The sequence below is a fragment of the Hesperophylax consimilis genome, chromosome 5 (genome assembly GCF_061612785.1).
Source record: "Hesperophylax consimilis isolate HC1 chromosome 5, BYU_Hcon_1.0, whole genome shotgun sequence".
Lineage (NCBI taxonomy): Eukaryota > Metazoa > Arthropoda > Insecta > Trichoptera > Limnephilidae > Hesperophylax > Hesperophylax consimilis.
In genome coordinates this window covers 27251268-27269224 of record NC_142840.1, presented here as the reverse complement: position 1 = coordinate 27269224, position 17957 = coordinate 27251268, and the positions used below count along the sequence as shown (strand labels likewise).

Here is a 17957-nt window from a genome sequence, read left to right as displayed (position 1 = left end):
TTCTGCTACCATTCACATTTGCATCATATATCCTCTTTACACACTCCTATCTTCGCTCATTCGCTCTACATGCCCAAACCATCTAAGCGTCCCTTTCTTAATCTTAACCACACATACGCCTCAGGGATCTCATTTATGAATTAAAATTAAAATAGCAACTTCACATTAGGAACGAACAAATAAGTACATTGACTAAGTGTTACGGACGGACATGCACTTGAGCAAGACTTGGGAGCTGTATTCACAGAAACTTTAAAAAAATAACTGACGTTTAGTTGTAGTACTGGGTCAATTGTACTGGTATCCCCCGAAAACATAAAAACATAAACAATATAAACTAATTTTTGAAAAGAAAGACAAACATTCCCGGGTTAAGAATAACCTGGCAATATTTGAAAATCTCCTACTACCACCACAGTCAGCTGAAAATGTTGCTTGTGTTGTGATGGGGGACTTAGCCAGCCCAGGAATTGAACACACTATGCCTGGGTGGGACCCAAACGCGATGTCAACTCGGCCACCGACCGGTCTAAAATATGGCAGAAATCGCTCCAGTGGATAAATAATAAAATGTAGTTTATAGGCACTTTATAAAAAAAAATCGTCAAAAGAAACAGAAAATTTTTTAAAACAGTAATAAATAAAATACATTCTGGAATCGTTAATAAGTCGTTATGAAATATTTAGCCGTGTTAAGTAATCAATAGTATCGCGGTGGCAAAACGTGGAATTCCATAGCCGTTTTTAATTTATTAAAAATATTTATGATATCAAAGACAAAACAATTAAATGTATTCTAATCAGGGTGTCGTTATATCCCGGCCGGCGGCTAGAGACGGACGCTTCGAGTCCTTTGACTCGGGCGCATTTACCGACAACAATCGGAAGTCGGGCGACGCGAAGCGAAGATGCCCGAAGCGAAGCGAAGTTCGTGCCCACACTATCGTATTAGGTCAACTTCGATCAATTGTTTATAAGAAATGTATGCGTATTTAGATTGAAACGAAAATTTCGCAAAAACAAAATCCATAAAAAAATCATAACTTAGCAGGGGTACACGGGTTCATAGGGTGAGGTTTGTCTAGGTCCTGGCGGCGGATGCGTTTGCCCATCTACTGCGTGGCGGGCCGGATCGAAAGAAACTGGTTGAGGGATACCTTTCGACCATAAAAATCCGAAATGGCGGCAAAAGGAATAATGTTATGTAGGAAATTTTGAACCTGTATCTTTTACCATCTCCCCTGATTACGCTTCGTGACTTAGTAGGGGAGGCCGGGTTCTTGATTATAATGGGTAATTAATGGATGATTGGACGCGGATGGAGCTAACTAAAAACTGTCCAAAGAAGCGAAGCTAGCAGTCCACAATGTAGTGCTGGTACATACCCTAATATATGGAAATGAGGCATGGAATTGGCAGAAGAAGGCTGAAAGTAGACAGAATACTGTAGAAATGAAATCCCTGAGGCATATGTGCAGTAAAATCATGTATGACGAAATGTGCGTATGCTGTGTCTATTCTACAGATATTTTATTAGAGCCTGTTAAAAGGAGCTAGCAGCATTGATCCCCGTTGCACTGTGCACGTGCTTGATACTCGACGGTCCGAGCGGAATACACGTTCACAGTTAAGTTGATGTTATCTATACATATATGAACGGGTCGTTTCTCCGACTCGTTTTACCGTAAGTCGGCTCGCATGTGGAACGAGCTATCAGCATCTGTTTTTCCTCCTCCATATAATTCGCGCCTATTTAAGACCAGCATTAATAAATTCATTCCTACAGCCCCTACCTTAACCCGCCTCATAACGCTGCCCAACCGGTTGGCGACATAGTTTCTCTGTATTTAACGTGTAAAGATAGGGGCGCTCTATCGAGAGGTGTCACATAAAAAAATCATACCGCCGAATTTGAATATGGAATAATTTCCTTTTGCCGCCATTTTAGATTTTTATGGCCAAAAGGTATCCCTCAACCAGTCTCTTTCGATCCGGCCCGCCACGTAGTAGCTGAGCAAACGCAACAGTGTACCCCTGCTAAGTTATGATTTTTTTATGGATTTGATTTTTGCGAATGTTTCGAATAGCTCTACAGATGATTCTTTTAAAATCATCCCATATTTAATATTATAAAACAATATGACCGGAAATCAGCTGAACTAAAAAAACAGCTACAAGGTGGTTACAAATACTATTATATTAAATCAATTTTGTCATTTAATTCCCAAACAATGTGTATATATATATTCCTTTAAATTAAAATAGCAACTTCACATTAGAAAAGAGAGGACAACGAACAAATAAGTACATTGACTAAGTGTTACGGACGGACATGCACTTGAGTTTATAAAACTTGGGAGCTGTACTCACAGAAACTGGAGTTTAGTTGTAATACGGGGTCAATTGTACCGGTATAATCATCCCCCAAAAACATTAACACAGAAACCATATAAACTACTAAATGCGGTTTAAAGCTAACGAATCCACCTAGATTTAATCAATAATCCCATATTTCTAGATTCCATAAGTACCCACTCTATTGTGTACCTAGAGGTAAAACTAAGATATTGCACAATATTGGCAAAATATGGCAGAAATCGCTCCAGTGGATAAGTGATAAAACGAAGTTTATAGGCACTTTATAAAAAAAAATGTCTAAAGAAACAGATAAATTTTTAAAACAATTATGAATAAAGTACATTCTGGAATCGTTAATAAGTCATTTTGAAATATTTCGCCGTGTTTAGTAATCAATAGTATCGGGAAACGCGGTGGCAAGACGTAGAATTCCATAGCCGTTGATTATCAAAGACAAAACAATTAAATATATGAAATTCTCTGTATGAAATTAGTTTTCATACAGAGAATATCCAAATAACCCTTTTTTGTGTATAAAAACATATCGGCTTTTTGGTTAAGATGTGGTGTGATATGATTTGTATTTTTTTATGAAACACTAATATGAGGCATGAAGGAATTACAAAATTTAAATAAAATATATTGAAGTGCTTTTAGTTGGTATTACTATAAACTGCACGTGTTAGTTCATCTTCTGCCATGTTTGTGCTAAAAATACTTTATTCAACTTCTCGAAGCAAGCTGTAGCTTTTTGTAGGAAATATGATATCTGATTATAATATTGTCAATATTTCTTTTTTCATTTTTTACAAATAAAAACTTGTGTGAATACCGCACCAGAGTCATACAGTCCTAACCGCTCCCGTCTGGAGCCAGTGAGACTATGGCATCCTCAAAGGAGACCTCAAAGGAGATGACGAGGAGGAAGGTGGGAGAGTACCTAGCTATTCAGATATAACCAAACACTAATTGTAAAATAGTGCAAATTAATTTTAGTAAAATTTATTTGAACCCGCGACCTTCGGATTGCTAGTCGAGAGCCACCTCAAGTAGTTTGATATGTTTGGTGACTTAGCAGGAGTGCCCGGGTTTATGGGGTGAGGTTTGTTCGGTTCTTGGCGGCGGATGCGCTTGCCTACCAAATGCGTGGTGGGCCGGATCGATTAATCCTCTTTCAACGCATCGCCTTGCAACGCAGTAGGAGACTTGGATTCTTATGTTTATCACTCGAACACACTGACCCCCAGATTACTACCCACCCATCATACCTATTTCCTTCCCAGAACTCACTCTCATTCCTTTCTTTCAAAATACCCCCAACACAGCATTCACAAAGATGACATAGGCCTTGAGGGTTACGATTTTCCTTAGGGCCTCCTGTGTGGAGACGATGTAAAAAAATACAAAAAATAAACAACTTTCTCGCTAAATCGTTGGCGGTGACTAATGGTAGGGGTATTGGTTATCTAATAAATGGTTCCCGGGGCGGCGGTACACATAATTGTAATAGTTCTCGAGGGCTCTGATGTACAGACATTATGGCTCCTGTTGATTGACGAACATATACTAAAACATCGTTGGTTGGAATCGGTGCTTGAAATGACTTTAGCCATGTTTAGTAAAAAACAAATTGGAATTAATTTTTCAGCAATTTCAATTTAAAATTTGAAAGATTAAATTCTCACCAATCTAATCGCCGCAATTTTAATAGGCACATATTATGGATATTACGCTTTGTTTCAACTTAATCATTACAAGAAACTTACGTCGGGAGAGATGGTAAAAGATACATTATAATAAAATTTGATTCCATCAATGTTCAAAACTTCTCTTATAAAATGACTTACACAAATCTCACCCCATGAACCCGGGCACCCCTGCTAAGTCACGAAACGTAGTAAATGATGCATTAAAGTTACATTTTTGTTTAATCAAGTTCAAAAGGTTTTTTAAGCATGGATTTGACGTTTGCGAAAGTTCCATTTCAATATAAATACGCGTGAGGCAGTCTATCCTCTTTAAGTACAGAGTCATTTTCATAGAATATGGATGTTCTAACGGAATCTAAAAAGTACCACAACGCGCGCGAAATTGGCGGTTACAAGTTACAACACATACAAGCGGTCAAGTTTGTCTGAAATATATAGATCAACAAAATAAATCGTGTAAAATGTATATGCGACCGAAAAATGGGCGTGGCTTACAGCTAAATCTCGATGACACAAGTTGATCTGTAGGGATTTACATATGTATGCCAGCTTGGGTAATGGATCAACATATCCGGGGTGGATCAACAAATGCAAACGGATCAACATATACCTGGCGTACCGTCGCGCGAGATCAACATAGTACGAGAGGGGATAAATATATATATATATATATATATTATATATTTTCATTCATATAAATATTTATGTTAGGTACATAGATTTGCTAAATTCAAATTTATTATTTTTTTCTGTGAGTGCCAATTTAGAGATGATTAATAATACTGCATTTTTTGTTTAGGTATTTGAAAAGACTGGAACATATAAATTTCACTTTGGTGCTGCGGGTAAGGAAGAGGGTCAGCTGTGGTATCCTCGCAAGGTGGCCGTGATGCGCGCCACTGGAAAATTTGTGGTCTGCGACCGTGGCAACGAGCGCTCCCGCATGCAGATATTCACCAAGAACGGCCACTTCCTGAAGAAGATAGCGGTGCGGTACATCGACATAGTGGCCGGGCTAGCCGTGACTCAGCAGGGACACATTGTGGCCGTGGACAGCGTCACTCCCACCGTGTTTGTCATCTCGGAGAATGGGGACTTGCTGAGTTGGTTTGATTGCAGTGAATGTATGCGCGAGCCCTCTGATATTGCCATCAGCGGTAAGTCAATATTTTATATCAGTTTTCTAAGTATAGGTAGAGTTCCAAGCACAGTGACAGTAGTGTCAGTGTTGCCTGATGGTGTACAAAGTGATGGTATTAAGCACTATAAATATGCCTATATGCGTGCATATTAGAACACAGCGATACTGATGCAGCGTTAGTCGGTAGCGGCGCTGCACCCATTGATTTGTATGTTTTGTAATATATTTTTTTAATGGAGGGTTTTTGAAGTTTTCACCAAGGAAGAAGATGATTTTCTTACAACTTTGGTGCCACAACATCCATTATTGTTTGATTTACTTAAGTGGAAAAGGATGCAAAAACACAACAACAATAACAACAAAAAGAATTTGGAGTGAGATTGCAAATCTTTCACAAGATATATTGCTTCATAATAATGTGTTAGTTTAACTAAATAAAATTTATAGGAGCAAGTCGAGACGTAGGTTGGTGACCATGTGATTAGTAGTCCGCTTTAATTGGTTGTCCGCCGGCGATAGTGTCGCTTCCCTCGGAAGTGACTAGGGTTTCAGTGACGCTGTGGTCGGAACTCTTCCTTAGCCATCTAGTCACCTCTTATTTGAAGTACCTGATTTGACGGCTATTATTTCAGGCAAGGAGTTCTACGTTTGTGACTTCAAAGGCCACTGTGTGGTAGTATTCTCAGAGGAGGGCAAGTTCCTGCGCCGCATCGGCTGTGAGAATATCACAAACTTCCCCAACGGAATCGACGTGTCGGATGCAGGCGACGTGCTCATCGGGGACTCGCATGGCAACAAGTTCCACGTGGCCGTATTCTCCCGGGAGGGCACCCTGATCACAGAGTTTGAGTGTCCGTACGTCAAGGTATGTAGTGTGGTGTCTGACCGGTCACAGTGTGATGTGTTTGATGTGGTTGGGGGGAATTAACTAATGCGCGCCGTGCCTCTGTCTGTTGTAGGTGTCACGCTGCTGCGGACTGAAAATCACGTCCGAGGGCTACATCGTTACCTTAGCGAAGAATAATCACCACGTGCTGGTCCTCAACACGCTGTACATTGTGTGAGGAGGACGGTGAACTCTGCTGCCACCAATCAGTAGAAGATCTCATGCTCACCCTATTTCTATACTTTATTTGATGTTTTGTTTGGTATTGTTAGTTTGCGCACTCACTGGTAACATCTACTCCTGTAATGTTATTTCACTTATGGTCTGATTAATTTTATTAATTTTTTATTAAAATGAAAAGTCATATAACCCCCAAAGTACTGAATAGGATTTAGGTATTATTGTGTAAATCATTTCATGGCGCATATATTAACGAGGATGCATTTAGTTATGTAGTGAAGAGAATCCAAAGCTTAGTTTTACAGCAGATTATATAAGCGTACTATTTTATTTAATAACATTGTATTTGATTAAATTAGAGGCAGAAATGGTTCCTAGTGCGGTTGTTTGAATGCGGAATGATTTACATTGGTCAATTAGGATAATACATGCATACGTATGTATGTATGCATATGTATGTATATGTATGTATGTATGTATATGTATGTATGTATATGTATGTATGTATATGTATGTATGTATATGTATGTATGTATGTATATGTATGTATGTATATGTATGTATGCATGTATGCATATGTATGTATGCATATGTATGTATGCATATGTATGTATGTATGTAAGTATGTATGTATGTAAGTAAGTATGTATGTATGTATGTATGTATGTATGTATGTATGTATGTATGTATATGTATATGTATGTATGTATATGTATGTATATGTATTTATATGTATGTATATGTATGCATATGTATGCATATGTATGTATATGTATGCATATGTATGCATATGTATGCATATGTATGCTTGTATGTATGTATTGTATCGTATCGTATCGTATCGTATCGTATCGTATCGTATCGTATTGTATTGTATTGTATTGTATTTTATTTGTTTAGTAGCAGTTCAGTTTGTGTGGCGATGGGAACTCGGGGAGGGAGCGTCGTGTGGTAGCACATATCAGTGTGTAATGTATTCACGTGCCATCTATATTTTAGGTATACTTACTTATATAATGTCCATTAAATATATCTATACCATATTCTGAAAAGTCTTTAAGGTTAAATGTTTTTTCATGTACTCTTTTTTGAGAGCATCCTAATATACATTAAAACATTTTTGTTAAAATAGATTGTGACAATTTACTGTAGGTGTAGAAGTGTGTGTGTTTGTTGAAAGTGTGAGTGTGATTGATTGTGTTACTTATTTGAGGAAGTTCACTCCTCTCCTTCCCTGATTGGTGACCTCAGCTCGCTCTGCTCTGCTCTACTCTACTCTACTCTACTCTACTCTACTTTACTATACTCTACTCTAGTATGTGTGTGTGTGCGTGCGTTCGTTCGTTCGTTCGTTTGTTCATTCATTAGTTGTGCGTGGCGTCCAGTGATCCAGCGGATGCAGCGAAGGGAACCGCCGAAGGACCCTATTGTCTAAGGTGCAGCTTATTGGCCGACACCCCGGTATCCCCGCACGCCTACTGGCTCGACCCACCACCCACGACCCACTCCACGACCACGGATCTTGCCTGCTAAATCTTTTAAGGAATCTCCTCTGGGTGCCCAATCTATCTCAGCTGACTAGGATGGCTCCTTGAAATGAATGTATCAGTATCCATATGTATATGTATTGTAACTTCATACTTAGGACTTATTTCATTCCATTCCATTAATCCACGGTGGGGCACCTTGCACGCACCTTTGTGTGAAAGCTGATAATTGGGTGGTAATATTAAATTTGAAACCTGATGGGATATTGCGCCATTGGAATAACATACCTGTGATATAGTATCTTCAGGATAAGTTGTGCCCTTAGACTCTTGTTATAGTGTGCGAATGATTTGGCAGACTTTGAATGTAAAAATATTGTTTCTCCAATATCACAAAATTATTATTAGTGTACGAGAAATACTATTTACCCATTTGCAACTCAAAATTTCATACCATATAATATATTATAATATTTTATTTGAAATTTTCTCCAAAATATAACATTTAATAGTATTGGTAGTATTTGGATGTGGATAAATAGCTACATTTAATATAATAATAATGTATCTTATTCATGATAATATCTACATCATATTTAACTTGTTGGGAGGACTTGTTGTTTGTTGCCTTGACACAGTCGTACGTACGTCTGCTTGTCTCATTTTACGTGGTGACGGTGACTTATGTGGCGTGTTGCCACATTACAGCAGGAAGAATGGAAGTAGTGTGGTGCGTACATGGACTGTGCGGTGGAGCATGTTGGGGAGGTGTACTAGTACTAGCACTAGCTCTAGTCATGCAGATGGAAGTGGAAACAAGAACAAGAAACTGCCTGCTTCGTATGCCGGCATATAATGCGTCACATGCCAAGCGTGTCTTGTTATTTATTTTTCATTGTTATTAACTTTAAAATTGTAGATTGAGTAGCCAGTGATATTGTCGTTGAATGTTATTATTCCTAATTTATAATTTTACCAATTATTATTTTGGTCTCCTTTTCGGCGTTAGCATATCATTTTGAATAAAGCACCAAGCGACTGATTTAGTTAATTTTTCCACAATTGGAATGAAAGTCAAATACAAAAGAATATTCCTAGACTGGAAGTAATAGAGTAAATCTGGGCTAGTCATACAGCATACAATACAGTAAATGTTATGTTGTTTCCTTTCTGCAGTGGTCTGTCTGTGCAACCTTAGCCAGGTACGTCACTACTTCATTAATTCACTACTTCACCTAATAAGGTGAATTGTAAGATCCCTTACCCTTTTAACGTACATTGAATACAGATACATCGAAGAATGAAATACTCTTGGATGATACAACTGCAGAATGCTTGATGTTTGGCCTATACTATATCCGCGTTGTGGAATTGATTGGCCTTAGTCTGTTGGCCTTTTAATAAATACGAATTTTTCTGCCAAATTCCTTTTTTATAGTTAATACGCTAATGTTATTTTAAATGAAAGAAATCTATTTACACAAAACAGTCACTACGTTAATTCCGGTGATTTTAGCAATATTATTTTATACCTATTTTCCTTTTAATTAAGTAATAGCAGCATTCAAAATGAACAAAATTCAGTTCTAAAACCGATTTTTCTCATTTGCAGTCGGCCAAATAATATTTAGTGTGATCAAAGCAAAGAACCTGGAGAAAAGCTTAAAGCAGTAAATTCCCAAAGTGGGTGGGGGGCAGTACGTACCTATAGCAGGCTTTACACTGTTTTTACACTGCCTTGTCCACTACTCGCTTTGATCTTGTATCTAATCTGCCTTGGATAAGATGGGAGGATTTGCCAGTTACTGAACTTTTCCTAATATTTAAGAATTCAATAATTTACAAAAAAATTATTACAGCAATGTGATAGGATTTTTGATGATTTTTACAAGTCATTAAGTGTGTACAAAATTCCCATTAAAAATGAATATAAATAATAATGAATAAATTCCTATTATTTTACTCTGTGTTAAACAATGTGTACCTATTAAATGTTAAAGTGTTAAATTGTGCATATGTTAGCGGGTATGATGCATTTAGTTTGTACATGAACCATGAACAATCCTCATGACCACTTCTATTAGCAAGCAAGTATTGCCAGAACAATATGTGTCTGTTAGGCTGTAGGCTTGTTCAAGGTTGATTATTCTAGTTTGGGATATTTATGCCCATTTATATATTTTTGAATGTTAGTAACTTTTATTTTCATTAAAATTATTTTCAGTTTATTTTCAATTTTACCTAATATTAATCTTTCCAGATTTTTTTATTTTTCGTCTATGTTTGCCAGTTTGGCATTTTGTAAATATTTTACTTAACGAATGTTAATTAGGCTCATACTACCACATAAGTAATGTGCCCACACAAAATTTCCAGCAATAATTGATTGTAGAATGGTATTGTCGTAGGAAGGTCTTGTACCCAACTTGTGGGGCAAGATGTAGCAATTGTGCAAGTGTGGTGGCCATATGCGACGAGTGGCTCTAGGGAAAGAGACCCAGGAGGAAAGCACAATGCCAATAGTGCAGCAAGCACTAGCACTAGCACTAGCACTAGCACTAGCACTCAGTGTCATGGGATCGAGTCTTCCGCATTGTTGAATTAAAGGAATTATACTATTTCCTAAATTATTTACAAAAAAACGCACCAAGATTGTTTCCATTGTTGATACTAATGGACATTTCAATATTTCTTCAGTATTTATCCATGTTTTTGACAAATATTTATTATAATACGGTAGATATTAAGCAATGTGAGATTGGGGCGCGGGGCTGGCTGGACGGGAACTGGCTGTGGGCAGTAAGACACTGTATGTTGTGTAGTTCAACAGGCACATGCAGAAGCTAATGAACCGCCAGCTCCCCGCCCCATTGCGACTGTTTGTGTCCTACAAGTGCTGGTGGAATGAGGAGGATGACGGATCTTTAATATTTAACAATAATAATCAGTTCGTATCTCTTTAAGTAAAAATGGTTGTGAGCTATTTCCCTTGGATTTATTTAAAGCCACATGATGTGCTTGTGCAATAATATCACAATTCAGATTTAGGCTTTTAAATTAAAGAATATATTCATTGTTGATCTAATACGAAAATTTAATATATGATATAAATATACATTATTACGATGTTATAGTATATAAATTGCATTCCACGATCGAGCATCACATTCAGCCTAGTGGGTGGGGCGGGCGAGTGGTTGGTGGGTCCTTAATACTGGGTACACACGACGGTGCAGACAGTACAGTACAGTTCAGACAGTACTTGGCCAACCACCACCCCTATTGTTTTCCTTAGTCAGTACAAGTACAAATATTTAATGTAATACATACACAAGTCTAATCTAATATGTATGTATTGGTATTCACCTACTTATAGTAATAATATGTGTTTGTTTGGTTTCATACTTGTGTCATGTTGTTCAGACACTCTAGCCTGTACTCCAGCATTAGCAGCTTACTTAGTTGCTTGTTTATTCTGTCTATTATTTAGTTCCGTGTTGGGGCTCCTGTCCTCTGTGAGTTTTTCATTAACATATCAAATACCTTGGTGTATTAATCTAAAGCCTGTGGGAAGATCGGCCGTGGGAAGCAGGTTATTCTTTGTATAGTTTACAACACACATGACTTGTGTAAGTAGTCTAGATATGCTATGATAATTATAAAGGATTATTTTACATGCGTATTAGGTCTAAGGTTGTCGCTAGTTTTATTATATACACATATGAAACAAAGTGTCATGTGCTTTTACATGTCATCTATTTTTTGTGTCAAACTATTATCATTATAATAAGTAAATTTATTGTGTCTTAGCTATAAAAAAATAATAAATGAAAAATATTCAGTATGCATTTTTATATATTATACATCAGTTTAATTTCCAAAGATTTGTTTCTACTAATGATTTAAGTACCAACTCATCTCGTCAGGGTTATTTTATAGCAAATAGTTAATCCGGGGAATGCAGGCGCGGCTCTTGCCCTTGCCCCTGTGATGGGTGTCCATGTCCAATGTAAGATAAGGAAGGTGAAGGTGCAGGTGCAGGTGCAGTTGCAAGCGACCACCACCGACACGACACCTTCTTACTAACAAACCAAGTGCGGGAGGGCCTGCCCTGCCTTCCTGGATTTGTATTTAACTTTAGTATTTTCATTAGTATGTGTGTCATATTTGAGCCTTTTGTGGATTTTGGTATATTGTAGATGTATTTGGTAAGTCAGTGTAATGTGTATGTGAGTGATTGAACTTGATTGGAATATTCTTAAGTATTTGTGCTTTTTAAAAACGAAGGAGACGTGTGTAGTTACACCATTTTTGAACCAATTAATTACTTGTGGTTCCTGTTTTCATCCAGTGATAATAGTGTTGCTTTTGAAATATTCTAGTTTTTTGATATTTTAAAGCAAATCTAGTATCATTGGAAACTTTTTAAACTAAAATTATAACATGTATTTTATTTTTTAAATTGTTAGATTTATTTATCTAATGTGCGATATAATCGCTATTGCATTATTCAAATACCTATGTATTCTTTTTGTTGATGTATTTTTTCTTATTGTAACATTGATTTTACAATTTCAGTACCATTTTATTTTACATTAGTTAAAAATATGAAAAAGAGTAACAACTCGTAAAAAAATAGTGTATAATAATGGTAGCAACATAATATTATTTGTATTTGTTGTGAGTTGTTTGTTTCACCTGTCGAGCGGAAAGCGGGCAGCGGGCAGCAGGCAGCGGGCAGCGGGTGTTTGAGATTAAACATAGTATTCTTGCAATATTGCACTCATAAGCAATTGACATCAGTCTTACTAAATGTATTATGGCCCGTATAGCACAAACGTTTTCATGTTATCCTTATTAGTGTAGGCCATTTTATCTTCAATGTAGGGATGCGTACGGACCTAAGCCAAATATATTCAACATTCGTTGTACTCATAGACTAGATTTACTATTAACTCATTTCAAATTTATAATGCTTACGGCACTTAAAACTTCCAATTTTATAAAAATGTAGATATATTTTTGGTAATCTACATACTTTGAAGAAATGTTTAACTTGAGCTAGTTGGAACTAGTTGTCTATTTGTTTGTTTGGAAGTAATTACTATTGTTACCATATCGCTTGTAGAACAAGCATTCTTGTCAATCGGTGAACAGAGTTTGTTGTACGAAATGTATGTTTAGTGCATGGTGTTAGGAGGTGAAAGGACAATTCTCTAATATTATTCTAACTGCTGTTGTCAGACTAGCTGTATTTAGGATATGTATTGTAATTCTGCTTGCTGTTCAGGTTGACAAAACAAACAATAGCCTTGTTTATATAATATGGTCAACGAATATACATAATATGTACTATAATCGGTGCCTAGAGATAGTTTACCCGTATCTGAGTAGATGTACGTTTTGGCTCTTTACAATCATCAGGTTTTACAGTTTGTCAATTAGAAGGTATTACGTACTATAATTATATGTACTCTCAGTGATGTTTCATTGTTTTGTGTGTTCTAGGAAAGGGCGGAGGCCTAAAGTATCTTTTTGTCACGCTTTTTGTTCAATGTTTTATTTTTCTCAATATATAGCCTGTATTTTAACTATGAATAATTATATTAATAATACATTAGCAGGGTTGTATTAAATGCTCCTGCGTCTTAAATATTTTTGGAAACTATTGACCTTAAATTGTACTGACTTTATAAAATATATTTACTTTCAATAAAGATATTATAATACTTAAAACCAAATTGTTTTACTCATGGTTCTGTTTTTAGAATGTGGGCCGATCACAACATTAAATTGAGAGCGAGAAACAGCATCTGCACGTGCAGATCACCTGGTTGCAGAGAGGCATTTTTAGAACTTTATTATCTGCACCTAAGCATGTCGTCGCTGTGAAATTAAACCGGCATATCTGCAAAATGCATATGTTTCACCAGAGCGCTTTAAAGATTTCACATATGATATTTTCCTTTTAACGTCCGTTTGGTTTACATCAAAGCCACCTTATGCATGAATAAAATTTAGACGAATACTGCTTATTGAAGTAGTAGTTGCAAATAAATCAAAAATTGCTTAAATTAAGAGAAATATGCAGATATGCCAGTATGACTTTGAAATCAGTGTAATATTTGCTTTTGTGTCATAGTGGCTTCTTCTTTTGGAACCTGTTTTAGGTATAAAAAAAAGATGTCAATGAAAAAATAATTTATTGCTTCACAATTTTTTTTAAACAACAATTAACATGATACTGCTCTTCCCTCTGCTGGTAACTTCAAAGTTTCACGATTGTTTATAGAAATCTGAATAAATTGACGGTATTATCCCTCCAGTAACTAACTTTAGGATACCATTTTTCTTCTCATCAATGGAAAGTCTCTTGGAATAAGTTTGCATCAGAACAGGATTCACGCTCCCTTTGCCCCGTTTATTCCTTTTCTTCGCCTCCTCCCATGCGTGTGATCTGTAGGATGTTTTGAAGTAAAAGTTGCCGTTTTCTTTAATTATTTTTGACATTCGAATGTTCGAAATGGGTAAAATTACTTGAGTCCTTCAGAGCTTTTATATCAAAAAAATCCTCATATATTTCAGCACACAGCTCCCAATCTCAATAACGCCTCTTTTTCCCTGTGTCTCATCCCAAGTGTAACAGTTTACTGTTTTGCCGCCTTTCAGTTCAGCAATTGTTTTATTGTAAACGGCTAGCTTTGAAATGTAGTAGTAGGAAGACGCCTCCCCCTGCGGACATGACAGCACTGCCTGTAGGTCGTATTCTGCTACGACGGACAAGTCCTTCGTCTGGACAAGTCCTTTTATGGATTCCAATATCATATTCTCTCGTATTTTGTTTCGTGTTTTGGTAAATGAGACAAACATCACACTGATCTTTCTTCGGTGTGAAAAAAGAAAGGTTGTATGACTGAAAAATCTCTGTACTGGTAGTAGCTGATTCCTGCAAGGTTTGACTCCTTTCTTTCTTTTAGATAATCTCTGTGAAGTTCGACGATAGATTTTCCACCATCGATATACTCCCGAAAACTTTGAGATGTGCATTAATACCTAGGACTTCTGGGAATTTTTTCTATGTGAACCTTTGCACTCTTCACAAGTTCTTTATCTAACTTTTATGTTTTTGTCTGTTTTTTCAAAGGTTGTACGAATAGCTCTGTCCGATAGGACAAAAGTTTTTTTTTTTAATTGTTAGCATCCTCCTATACTTGGGAACAACTGCCTGTGTGCTACCTTTTATGAATTCTCTTTGTCTTTGCAAGTCTCCCATTCCAAAAAAACATTCCAAAAATTTCTTTCAGATAGTTTTCATCAATTTTTTCAGTTCACTTGAGTTTACAGTTGTGGCAAAGAGGCTTCATGCTTAGTTGGTTCACTCTTCCACGGGTTTTAGACTCGTATTCCTCACTGCAGTTTTGCATCTTCTTTGCTAAAGTTCTTTTATTAAATTTGCCTCTTTTAATTTATTTTTTTAACCGGGAGAAATTTTACTCGGAAACAGACATTTTGGCATATATGCCGGTTTGTTTTAGTGGGGCTGCTATAAACGCTTATGTTAAATGTAAACCGGACTATCTGCCAATAAGTCATATCTGAGTAACAATAAAAATGTACTATTGTGAGATAATTCAGTTTTACTTACATGATGGACGTCTTTCCCCTTGAAAGTTTTGATGCAACTGGCGTATTGCAGAATAGATCTGTCTTCTGCTAAAAAAATTGCGATTTTCGCGTAAATGCATACCAGCTCAACGCCATCCGACGGATTTTTATTCAACTATACGATATGCCGGTTCGACATAAGTATAGAAGGGAAAAAAAGAAATTTTTTGACACCAACAACTCAAAAGCTCAATTTTTGCACATATGCCGGTTTGATTTAACAGCGACGATGTGTCTGAACTGAAAGTTTGATACTGCTTCTAAAACACACCCCGCCCATAGGACAGCACCTGATATACAGCTTGTTTTCTTAGGTTCGGTGGGTGTGAGATCTAAGTAAAGATGTAACTGATTACACCAGTGGTGAGGTGGTGTGTGAGATAGATTAATAGGATTCATTAGCCCACGTCAAATACTAGCAGTGAGCTGAAGGTTGTCAGTTATCAGCCACCACTAAGGAAAACTTTCATATGTCAGTGAACCGTATATGAAATGACACAAAAAACATGCAATCTCGGAAATACATATTTGTAAAATCATTTTGTTGAAAAAACTTTGGAAGAGCCAGACAACAGATTTTGATTTTGAAAGTTTATTACTGCAGAATAACAAAAGAACCGTCTACCAAAAAAATGTAATTTTTTTACACCCCACAGTGTACAATACTCACCATCATCAATCATCCTAACAAAGAACCGAGTGACAATGAATTGACACCCTAGTTCTTTAACCCGCCATCTGTGTCAATTACTGTCTCTTCACTTTCTAAACATCGCTCTTCTTTGGGCATTCCTGTGTGTGGGTTAAATGGTGCGATTTTTTTTTCCGGACGACTTCAAATAGATTTTTAAAAAAAGAGGAAGTTAAAGTTACGAAGCCTGATGGGAACAGACGCGCTTTGATCTCGCATCAGATTTGTATCTTTCATTAAAGTTAATAGGATTATTAAGCCTGGGTAGCTAACGTTCGTCAAAATGACGAGTACGAGGACGACGACGTAAGACGGGCACGAATGCATATCAACCTGTACCTTTTGAATGCTTCTACCAGGAGTATAGCCGTCACAGGTCAAGTGGCCGTTAGACTAGTACGCATGGCGGTTGTTTTTAGTCGGAAAGTTCTATTGTTTTTTGCCCGTCTGCAGTTATTCTCTATCCCAGGGCTTCCCAAACTTTTTTCAACTGTGACGCCCTTGGGAAGTTGCCATATTTTTGCGACCCCCCCCCCCCCCCCCCCGGTGACAAAAAATCGTCGCAAACGGTAATAAAACCCTTAACGCTGCAGTGCTGATGGAACGATATTCTTGATAAACTGAGCTCCAAAATTCAAGTAGCTTATCATTATTATATTGCAGCTTAAGGCTGGAGTCACAGGACAATTCTATTAACTGTTCTTCTTCTGCTGTCGAAAGTGTTGATGGTGAGGATAGTCGCTCCGAAGTGTGCGTGTGGAAGACGCTATAAAGATTGCCTCACGACGCCCCTGGGATGATCCCGCGGCGCCCCGGGGCGTCGCGACTCACAGTTAGGGAAGCCCTGCTCTATCCAATGGCCTGCACCATTGATGTATTATACTAGATTAGCCCTGTCTAGTTAAATCCATTTTAAAAATGACATCACATAGCGTACGTCACAAATATGGAGATGAACTTAACAACCCAACTCTGTTTAAACTCCTTGTACAAGCGTTCAAACTCGTAAGCGAAACCAAGGAACAGCGTTCATTTTTTACCGAGTTGTTGTTGTAATTTGAATACAAAGCCGTCACCAAACTAACATTTTTTTGCTAAACCAGGTCTGAATCAGGTAAAGGACTAATAAATAACACAAAATGATTTTTATTTTCACATTTTAAGTTTTGGATTCTGTACACTACATGTTGAACCAAAACGGGAAACGAACACATATTTACTATTGAGTAGGTTTTATGAATTTACAAAATTATTTATGTAAAATAGTAAATAATTAACAAAGAAAGCGTTTACTTTGTGGCTTGACACTTTAATCAAACGAAAAGTTGTTTTGTTTTTAACCGCTTTGTTAGGTTTATAAGACAGCATTGTACAAAACTAGTCTAGGTACAAACATTAATAATGTATAAAATATAATATTAAAATAAAGCGAGAGAAATCAAAGTAGACGAGGACAGAGCTTCAGAGAGGGTGTGGTGGGGTGGGACAAGGGAGGGTGGGGGTCTCATGGTAATAATATCAATTTATTTATGCCCATTAAATAAGCTTTTACATTTTTACATTGTGTTAAAAAAATATATGATTGTGTACCTTCCTTCCCAAAGGATTGGAGTGAACCGCGCCAACAACCTTGCCAAATGCATGCCAATCGGGTAGGATTGACATTTATTTCCTATATTAACTGCTGTAATGTCATACGATTTCAGAGAAATGCCTATTCGGTTTATTTTTGTAGTGCCATTTTTGTGAAATATATAGATGGTGCTTAATCAAAGCTAGATAATAACAACCAGTAATTAAAATAACCTTTCTCAGATTAAGCAACGATACCTAATTTGTG

At 37.0% G+C, this 17957-nt stretch overlaps 1 protein-coding gene across 2 annotated transcripts in view; it reads left to right on the top strand.

Moving 5' to 3' along the window:
* mei-P26 (E3 ubiquitin-protein ligase meiotic P26) overlaps nt 1-13459 on the top strand; it is a 29688-nt gene extending 16229 nt beyond the window's left edge. For both annotated transcript variants that reach the window (XM_089631774.1, XM_089631772.1), the window contains exons 6-8: nt 4867-5224; nt 5841-6073; nt 6168-13459. In XM_089631774.1, coding sequence (XP_089487900.1) covers nt 4867-5224; nt 5841-6073; nt 6168-6272 — 696 coding nt within the window. In that variant the 3' untranslated portion in view covers nt 6273-13459. The remainder of the gene's footprint in view (nt 1-4866; nt 5225-5840; nt 6074-6167) is intronic.
* The last annotated feature ends 4498 nt before the right edge of the window (nt 13460-17957 follow it).